The sequence below is a fragment of the Gossypium hirsutum genome, chromosome A11, assembly GCF_007990345.1.
Source record: "Gossypium hirsutum isolate 1008001.06 chromosome A11, Gossypium_hirsutum_v2.1, whole genome shotgun sequence".
NCBI classification, from domain to species: Eukaryota; Viridiplantae; Streptophyta; class Magnoliopsida; order Malvales; family Malvaceae; genus Gossypium; species Gossypium hirsutum.
The window spans coordinates 831,132-841,431 of NC_053434.1; the positions used below are offsets into that span (position 1 = coordinate 831,132).

Here is a 10,300-nt window from a genome sequence, read left to right on the forward strand (position 1 = left end):
TAGTGTGTGGGGGGGTTTGCTTTAATTGAACTTCCTAATGTTTTTCTTATTTTATATTTTTTTGAATTAAAAGAGTATTTTTTGCATTAAAGGAAAACAACCGAAGTAGGTGTGGGACAATGATGTGGGAATTGTGACTTTTTATTTATTTATTTCAAGAACGTTAACATCTGTTATTATTCTATCAACTTTTATAGAATTTGAGGTTTATTCTTTGTATTTTAAAAATTGAAAGAATAAATTATATTTCTAGTAGCACAATTTTGATAAGTTTTTTTTAGTCATTCAATTATAATAAATTACAAAATAGTTATTTAATTATTTAATTTTTTTTGTCACTAATCGTTAAATAAAAATGACGTGTCAACTTTTAAAATAAGCATAATAGTAACTTTAACTCTCAACATTATACATTGGGTTAATTTAGTCTTGATTCTAAAAAATTTAACCCTCAACATTTATAAATTGTGTAATCTATTTTTTCATTTTTACTTTTCTTTATGATCTTTTCACTTAAAAAGTTAAAAATAAATAAAAAAATATCAACTAAAATTGCCCTAGAACAACCAAAAAGGAAACACTAGAAAGTCTAATATAATAATTTTCATTTTTTGTCGTTCTTTTAAAATTAGCCTTTAATGTCACAAATAAAAGTAAAATTAAAAAAAAATCAAATTAGACAAGATATAAATGTTGATGGTTATATTTTTGAAACCAAGACTAAATGGATACAATTTATAAATGTTGAGGGCTAAAAGGTACTATTATATCAATTTTATAAGTTACCAAATTATATTTAATGGGTGATGACCAACAAATAAAAAATTAAATAATAGGATGACCGAAAAAATAAAAGTCAAAAAGTTGTCTGATCATTTTATAGCTTTTTATAATTAAGTTACCAGAAAAAAGAATAGTAATAATTGGATAACTATTGGTGTACTTTAACCAAAATAAAAAAAAGTCAAAAAGTTAAAATAGATGGATAACTATTAGTTTACTTTTCAATTTTAAAATCCTAATCCAATAATTATTATTGTTGATAATTTTTATTAAAATTTGTTAACTTAACCAATTTATTTTTTGGTCAATTATATAGCACGTCGTATAAATACAGCTTAATCAATATGCTAAATTAATAAATTTTAATAAAAAATACTTATTTTACCAAAAATAATATGCGAAGATATAGGAAATTTTTATTTAAAAAAATCATCCCTATCATTAGGTGATGGGTTAAAAGTAAAGGAGATATTTTTATATGTTGAATCAAAGTATAGGAAAATCAATTAGTTGAAATAGTAGATTTTAGAGTAAAAGAACATATATTAATTACAAATATACGAAAACAAAGGAAGTTGGTGCAGTCAAATCAATACATACATTCGGTTGGTCCAAGATTCATGTTAAAAGAAAGATTAGGAAGCCCAAACTTTGACTCTCTTTACCATTAAAAACCCCAATAAGTTCTTTAAATATCAATAAAATAATTAATTAATTTATTTAATCTAACAAAACGAACTGATCAAATAGTAAATTAATTGTCTTATTGGTTCGATTTTTCATCTAATTATAAAAATATTATTAGAGAAAAAAATGCCTTAATCTATTTCTCTTGTGACGATAACTCTTTAATAAAACGATATATCTCAATTCATTAAAATTTAATTAAATTATTAATGTATTGTGGAACTTCTCCATGTTAAGCATATGGTCGTATCGGTTGAGCTTGTAAGCATTCTAACTCCTTTAATAAAGAATGTTGACTGTAAGTATAGTAGTAAGACATGTATAAATCAAACATTAATAATGGGCATCACATCAATCAAACTTATAAACAGAAATTACAGAGCTACAAGTATTTGCATCAAACAGCAAAAACTATAAAAACAGACAGCCAAAATAGCACAAATCAAGCAGGACCATGTCTTGCCTTCTATTTAAAAACCAAAATCAGCATTGCATTGCACATTCCCAAACATCCAACTATTTCTTCCGATACTTCCCGAAATATCTTTCTTGCAGTATCTTCAATCCCATGTATCTGCATCTCATGATTTATTGAACAAAACCCATGTTAATTTGAATCATACATACATACATACACACACACATTGATGTGCTAATGTTGTTTACCTTCCAAGCATCATAACAGTAGCTTGAGGATTAGTCCCAGGGGAGGAAGTAAACGTGGATCCATCAACAATCCTTAAGGCCTCCACACCGAGGACCTTGTAGTCGCGATCGACAACCTTGCCAAGGCGGCAGCCTCCGTGATAGTGCCAAATTGTCATCACAGTGTCCATGCAGAATTTTTCCAAGGAGAATGCCGAAGTAAGGTGCCTAGGTCTTTGATTAAGGGGAAGGTTAACGATCAGTTCTAGGAGAGCCTTAGCCGACAAGATTTCATAACGGAAATTCGAGAATGACTTGGAATATACAGCGTCTATAGCAATTTTCACGCCGTGCACGCACTTCATCAAGTCCTCTGGTGCCTGGAAATAGTTGAAGGTCACCTTGGGGTTGTCATGGGGATTCATGTTCCGAAGCTCAAGATAACCGGAGGAAATCGGGTCTTTCACTTTCTCAAAAATAATTCCGCCTCGTATCCTCGTGTCGAGGAGTGACTCGGGGTTCAGTATCCCTTCTTGAAACAGCTTAGTACTACTCTGCTCGGTCTACATTTTTCAACCATAGTTAAAAATTGAACTCTAAATAAACAGAGCCTTTTTTTAGTTAAAAGTAACAAACCTGGTTTAAGATAGCAGCCAAGGCTTTAGCAACACTACGAGACCAAGAGGGAGTGAAACTTATCCCACTACAAGCTTCAATATAACTGCCGAACCGGGTGATGCCAACGAACGAAACGAGTGAGAGCTCAACAGGACTCGGAGATGGAACCAACAGAAAGTTGAGCGGATTATCAACCAGTCCTTGACCCACCAGGGGTTGGTCCATCACCACTTTGATACCAAATTTCTTAAGCTGCTGAGAAGGGCCTATGCCACTTAACATCAACAACTGTGGGCTTCCAAGGGCACCTGCCGATAAGATCACCTCGCTTTTATAATCTTTTGTCAACAACGCCCAATGTTTCTTCCCCAATTCGTCTTCGAAAACAACCCCTTGAGCTCTTGTTCTTGAAAAAACTGAATCAAACACAACATATTAGATATATATGTTAGGGTTCCTACAACATAAACAAAAACAAGTTCCATTTACCTTTTGTTTCAAATATAATCTTTTCTACCGTGGCATGCAAGTAAACCTTAATCCTGTATGGATTAGCATACTCTAGTAAATCTGCTGCTGTATGTCTATGATCATCCCCATCAAAAATAGTTCCACCAATTTTAGTCCCGTAAATATGATCAAATGTAAACCCGTTATTCGGCAAAACTCCGGCTTCGAGTAGCCCATCTCGTAATGCAGATTGCCATTGTAACATAGATGGTTCGAAAGCTATCTTCTTTTCAACCCATTGGTATGAATAATTAACCAAAGCTTCATTCAAACCGGTTTGTTTCAAGAACTCAGGTTCAGCACGCGAGTAAAACCCTGCGTTAATCACCGATCCACCACCAAGCACACGCGCTCGGGCATTGTACACACCATCCTCGGAGGTGAACTCTTGAGCATACGAACTGGGGGAGACGTCTAATAAATTTGGGAAGAAATTCCCTTTGTCCGGCTTGCTAGGATTCTCGTAAGGCGACCCTCCTCTTTCCAAGACTAAAACGTTCGCACTTTCAGACAACGTCGCTGCCAAGGGACAACCTGCGGTCCCACCACCGATGATTATGTAGTCGTAAAACGACACTTCTGGCGCCATCGCTGCTTCAAGAACAAAGCTGTAATACGGAGCTGCAGCCAAAAACAATCAAACCCAATTGTTTACGTGTTACATTCAAACTTTTACGTTCATAAGATCATATACATATATATATATGTATGTATGCATAGAATACCTTTCTCTGCGAGAGAGAGGCCATGAAAATGAAAATGAGAGACATAAACAAGTGAAAGAAACATCCAAAATTCGAAACCCATGTTGTGTTCACTAAAAGATGGAACATCAATCAATCTACTCTGCTTTTAAATAATCTGTCATTTCCTCTTACTACGACCCTAACGTTCTTTAGGTACAAAGAATGCCCCAATGTTTAAGATTTCTAGTTCAACAACAATGTATTTTTTGTTCCTTGCCTTAGAACCAAAGATTCAAGCTTGTTAAAATGCTTGCAACCTGGTTAGAACCAAAGATTCAAGCTTGTTAAAATGCTTGCAACCTGGTCTGAATTTATTGTTGTAAAACCTTAACTGCCGGTGAAGATGTATTTTGGGTGTTGATCAATTTTCACTTTTTTCCTTTTTGGTGACCCTTTACTACTTTAGTGTTCACAAACGGAAAGTACAGTAATTTGGCTATGATCGAATCTCTTGATATTTTTGGTATCTTGTACACACAATCAAACGTCTTATAAATGGAAAAGAAGTTTATTTTTTTTTAAATTCAACTGAACATCCCTAAATTATTGTTCATATTTTAAATTAGCCCTTAAATTTCAAAACATTCTAATTGAATTGTTAAATGATCAATATTATATCAATTAAATCTTTTCTATCAGCTTAGTTGTCAATTTAGATATTGAATACTGATTCAAATTTACCATGAAACATATTTAAAATACGTAGATCAAACTATAAACAAGTGTGTAACTATTTTGTAAGCAATTAAATTTTCTTGATCTCCATGCAATAGGTACACATATTTACAATGTAATCCATATGTCTTAAAAATATTTCACATTTAATGTCCAAGCTATTAGTTAAGGTAATAGAATGACCCAATTGATATGACAATAATATTTCCAAAACTTATCTAGGATGTTTTAATTTTAGAAATGAATTTAAAATTAGTATCACAATTTAAGGTGTTTTGGTGCAATTAATCCAAAAGGAAAGCACTTTGTTCCATACCATTGGATAACCCGACAATATATCTAACTGCTTGAGATTAGCTACCACATTATAATGTCACGGGCCAGAGTTCAAAGCCCGTGACCGTCGAACCAAATGCATCCGATGGAGGTCTATTACTTAGATGGGGATCATTTGGCCCACGAGAGCTGGCTCGATTCAAGGAACTGTTGGAGAAGCCTGTCAGATTAAAGCCTGGTTGGCCCGATAGCGAAGATATGACAACTTAGGCAACTATGGTAACTAATCTTTAAAGATAAAAGGAATCATATCTTGTAAGATTAGATAAGATTTGATATGACAATATCTTGTAAATCCCTTAAATTAGGGGATATGGTTAATCTCGTCCGTCGATGTAATTGTGTCTTGACCGTCGGTTTTGGGGGAGCTCAAGTATAAATAGAGAGCCTCCCCCTCATTTGTACTCACTCCATTAATTGTTTCATTATTCTTTGTGAATAAGAAAATAGAGAGCATTTACTCAAACACTTTGCGAGCGTCCCTTTCTGTTGTTCTTTTTAAGCTTCTTTTGGCATAAGTTTGCTTCCGCTGTACGAGTTGGTGCCTTGGAGGAGTTCTTAAGGAATCCTCATTCGAGTAAAGGCTGATTTGGGCGAGTTTGGACGAACAAATCGCCTAAGGCCGTACGGATTGCAAGACGAAAGGTCTAGCCCCGTGACAAGTGGTATCAGAGTTATTGGTTCGAAGGCACTGTTGGGATGTCGAAAGAAGAGTTCGAACAAAGATGGGCGAGAAAGTCTTTGAGGGAGACTTTGTCGGCAGTAGAGGAACGTGTGGGTAAACTCGAGGGATCCATGGAGGACGTAAAGGAGGCACTCGATGGGTTCGAGGGTCACATAGACAACTGGAAGGAACAGTCCAGAGACAATGTAAAGATGTCTCTTAATTCGACCATGGATAAGGTAAACGAGTTGTTTGATTCACATAAAGATAAACTGTCGGACAGGAACGATGCCCTTGAGGCAATGTTGATGGCTTTGAAGGAGGAAACAATGGCCACGACGCTGGCTTTAAGCACAAGAATAGAGGAGCTCGAGGGAGTGCTGGCCTTGTGTTGAGCAACGGTGGGGGAAAGAGTGTCAAGTGCAGCACTCAGTAACGAGTATGTCTTGAAGCCGAAAGAGTTTGTGAGGACAAGGTCTACATGTGATGTGGACAATTTCTTGTGGAGGATGGAAAACTACTTCTGTGCCAAAGGCATCGTGGATGATGCGAGTAAGGTACAAACTGCTTCATTATTTCTTACTGATATTGCGCTTTTATGGTGGCAAGGTAGGACAACAGATAAAAGGCAAAGTGAGACTGGAACATGGAAAAAGTTTCAATATGAGTTGAAGGGACAATTTTACCTGGAGTTTGCTGAGGAAGAAGCTCGAGCAAAGTTGCAAGGGATAACACAACGGGGCATAGTGGGGGAATATGTTCGTGAGTTCAAGGAACTCATGCTCCAAGTTTCGGATGTGACCGAGAGAGAAGCAATGCTTGCTTTTCAAGAGGGATTGAAGCCGTGGGTCAGACAGGAGATGGAACAAAGAGGTGTCCAAAAGCTGTCGGAAGCCATGAAGGTAACAGTATCTGTGGTTAAGCTTGGTCTAGGGAAAGACAAGCTTGGATCTTCCAAGTCCGGGAAAGGGGCGTATGTGAAGGGAATCACAAGGAAGATACGAATGAGTATGACAATGGCAACGGCAACAATGGTGGTAATGGAAAACCACGAGTTGGGAAGAAGAAACCCAAGAAGAAAAAGGACAAGCTGAAATGCTTTCTCTGCGACGGTCCACATATATTGAAGAAATGTCCGATGAAATCCGCGCTTAGGAAGAAGCCGGTGGGTAAGACCTTGGGACTTGGTTCGAGCATAAGGGGTGTCGAAGCCAAGGAGGCCGAAAGCGAGAAGAAACCAGTCGAGTGCTTCTTATGTCATGGTCCGCATAGGTTGCAGAAGTGTCCGAGGAAGTCTGTTATTGATGGGAATGATCGAGCAGATACGGAGCCCAAGATGTAACACCCCTATCCCGTAACCGTCGCCGGAATAGGTAAGGGGCATTACCGGACTTGTAACTCATGTTAGAACAGTAAAATTTTAAACTTTTTCTTGAAATAAAGATCATTCATTTAAATAAGTACTAAGTACAGCCAGGGATAAAATTTAAACTTCTCTAAGTAAACATTCAAAAGATGCCATTTTTGCATGGCTTATATACATTAACCAAAATATTCTTCCGCCACTAGTCTATTCTATACATGCCATAAGATAATCCAAAACATAGCAGTACCAAGCAGTGGATAGTGATAGTGTGACAAGTTGCTGACGATCCCCGAGCAAAAGACCAAATTCAACAATCTATAAAACAGAGAAACATAACAACAGAGTAAGCTTTTATAAGCTTAGTAAATCTTAAGCAAATTAAAAAAAAACTCTTGAACTCAAATATAACCAATTTGTTTATTTGATTCATATATATATCATTTTATTTCATATCTATAGTTACCCTCATCCGTCAAGTCAAAATGTATATCTCCCAATATCCTATAATATTTCTCCATAACTGTATACCCACATATTCATATGGCATTTTCATATTTGCTTTCCACTTTACAATCATGATTTAATTCTGATGGGTCTAACACGTACAAGTATTTATCACATACCTGACCAACCAAATTAAAGTCGATCTTACGAATTCTCATATAACCTCTTTCTAGGTATACTGCCCTTTTTTGGCCGAATATACACAATTACGTAATACACAATAAGCAGATAAATTCTCACTTGATAGTGATCTCTTATAAACATAGGTACATTACATATTTTCACCTAACTTTTCACATTGACCAAATGCGCAATAATCATAGAAACAGTCTTATTGTTTTACTCACATATGCATCACATAACAACCTTGTGATTTAATTCAAATCAAGCTTAAATATAAGCTCAGAATACATACCTGTCCAACTTAACACATTGAACGTATTTATTAACAATTTTTACTGTGAAGTCATATAATCTTACGCTTTACTCGAATCATCAGCGAGACCTTTAGCTCGGATAATCCCCAAACGTAGTCATCGGGTCGTACCAGGAATATATTTCCAAGTTTCATGTACATTTAATCCCATGTTACAACATTCACATCGACTATCATATTTGTAATTCATTTGCCTCATCAAATATATACTAATACACACATTTCACAATTTGTTATTCAGCCACAATATATATACACATCTCATACATATTTCACATTAGCCATTTGGCTTTACCACATATGCATGGCTCATACATATTTCACATTAGCCTTTCGACTTTACCACATATATATATCTCATACATATTTTACATTAGCCATTCGGCTTTACCACATATATATATCTTGTACATCAATTTCATCATAACAAAATTGACTAGGTATGCTAGTCATTTACAGCTTATAGCCTCACTTTAATACGGATCCGGTACTTTGATTAAAATTTTAATTGATAGTTTATAAGCAACTCAAACAGTTTTATCAATATTTACTACTTAATCACAAATTCACTACAAGCTGTTTTTCCCGAGCAACAGTCACTAAATCATTTATAACTGGAGCTACGAAACTCCAAATCAAGTGCTGTTAATTTTTCCTGAAAATAGACTCATATATTTTTTATCCATAAAACTTTTAGAATTTTTGGTTTGGCAAATCAATACCAGATTTTTCTTAAAGTTTTCCCTTGTTTCACTGTTTGACTAGTCTAACCATTCTTCACTACGAATCAAAATTCTCATTGTACAGAATTCAAAATATATTCTTGTTTATTTCATTTGAAACTAGACTCATTAAGGAGTCTAAGCATATAAACTTCATCTTATAACCATTTTTTTACAATTTATAATGATTTTATAAAGACAGAATAGGGGATCTAGAAGTCATTTTGACCCTGTCCCACATCACTTCAAATATCTTATTATAGGCAATTCTTTTGCTTACACGGTTTCTTTTATAATAAACTAGACTCATTAAGCTTTAATTACATAATTTATTCAACTTCTAACTCATCTCCCAAAATTTATGTTGATTTTCCAAAATCATGTTACTGCCGTTGTCCTAAGCAGATTTATTACCAATTCACTCTTTCACACATACCTTGCATGCATGTTATTTAAACATGCATATCACAAATCAATCATCACATACCTATAATTTCACTTAAGCATAAACTTCGTTTCATCATTTTTAAACACAAACATTACTCAATATTATCCAGATTCACATTCGGCCATAATACACACAACATGTTAACCGATTTTCCCACTTAGCATCTAATGCACATGTATGCTCACAAATACACATCATCGAATTCTCACTAAAGACATTTCATTTCTATACACATAAATCATGCATCATAATTTAAATATTTACATAATTTCATATATCCAGTACTCACCTATATTTTGTATTAAAATTTGATATCAATGTCGCCGATTTTCATTTAATTTACCATACAATATTATGCAACATGATAGCTCAATTTTAAGTACATGAGTTCTTGTCCTGTTTGAAACGGTACAACGACTCTAGTGTATAGACGGTTTGAATATCAGACACATTTAACCTACCTAAACAAAACACTCCAGCGTGCATTTGAACATGTTAAATTCTGGCATGCATTCGGACACTTAAAAATTCAGCATACATTCGAACATGAAAATTTCACTAGCTGACAGCAAATAATTTTCAGACAATTCAGTTCCCTACATCCTTTCAACAAATGCTTATTTCCTTAGCTTCAACCAATAATAATGGGACATTACTAAAACTGAAATTTGAAAATGTAAATCCCAAATTAAACTGTTTTAACCTCCAAAAGCTAATAACTCTTCAAACATAAACCGAACAGTAATGCATGTTAATTTCAACCATCTTTATATTTTGCTTATTACCACAAAACAGGACATTGATTAACCAACATTTTACCTTAATTAGAGCAGCAGCAAATCAATTACACCAGGATTTATTGTACGATAAACTACAGCAATTACATGCTGAAACTATCAGCCTTCAACAGCAGGTTTCAACACCAACTTATACATTTATTTATCAACTCTTCTTCACTTCTAACACCAGTATTTTGGTAACAACTAACATGTATTAAACACAGTATAAACATGGAAATTTTTCAAAGTTTCATTGCAAGGACTTACTGAACAGCAGCTGAACCTACTCTTGAGCAGTTTCTTTCCCCTTCTTGCTGCCACCTTCAGCGAGTTTCTTATGGAACCAGCTCCTAAGTGAGCTCAAAATTAAACATGCAGCAG

The 10,300-nt window shown here is 34.8% G+C and overlaps 1 protein-coding gene across 1 annotated transcript; it reads right to left on the bottom strand.

Moving 5' to 3' along the window:
* Positions 1-1,792: 1,792 nt before the first annotated feature.
* Positions 1,793-4,267, bottom strand: LOC107923256 (protein HOTHEAD). Its single transcript, XM_016853470.2, has 5 exons — positions 3,969-4,267; positions 3,223-3,864; positions 2,752-3,149; positions 2,137-2,678; positions 1,793-2,044 (listed from the first exon to the last, which is right to left on the bottom strand). Exons 1-5 carry the CDS (start codon positions 4,048-4,050, stop codon positions 1,987-1,989), a joined length of 1,722 nt encoding a protein of 573 aa, XP_016708959.1. The 5' UTR covers positions 4,051-4,267; the 3' UTR covers positions 1,793-1,986.
* Positions 4,268-10,300: the final 6,033 nt, after the last annotated feature.

Bases quoted from the DNA above. Each gene is read 5' to 3' on its own strand.
- LOC107923256 (XM_016853470.2), bottom strand. From the start codon at position 4,050: ATGGGTTTCGAATTTTGGATGTTTCTTTCACTTGTTTATGTCTCTCAT. The intron at 3,865-3,968 runs GTATTCTATGCA...TTTTGGCTGCAG, and splicing joins CCTCTCTCTCGCAGAGAAAG to CTCCGTATTACAGCTTTGTT. The intron at 3,150-3,222 runs GTAAATGGAACT...TGTTTGATTCAG, and splicing joins GATTATATTTGAAACAAAAG to TTTTTTCAAGAACAAGAGCT.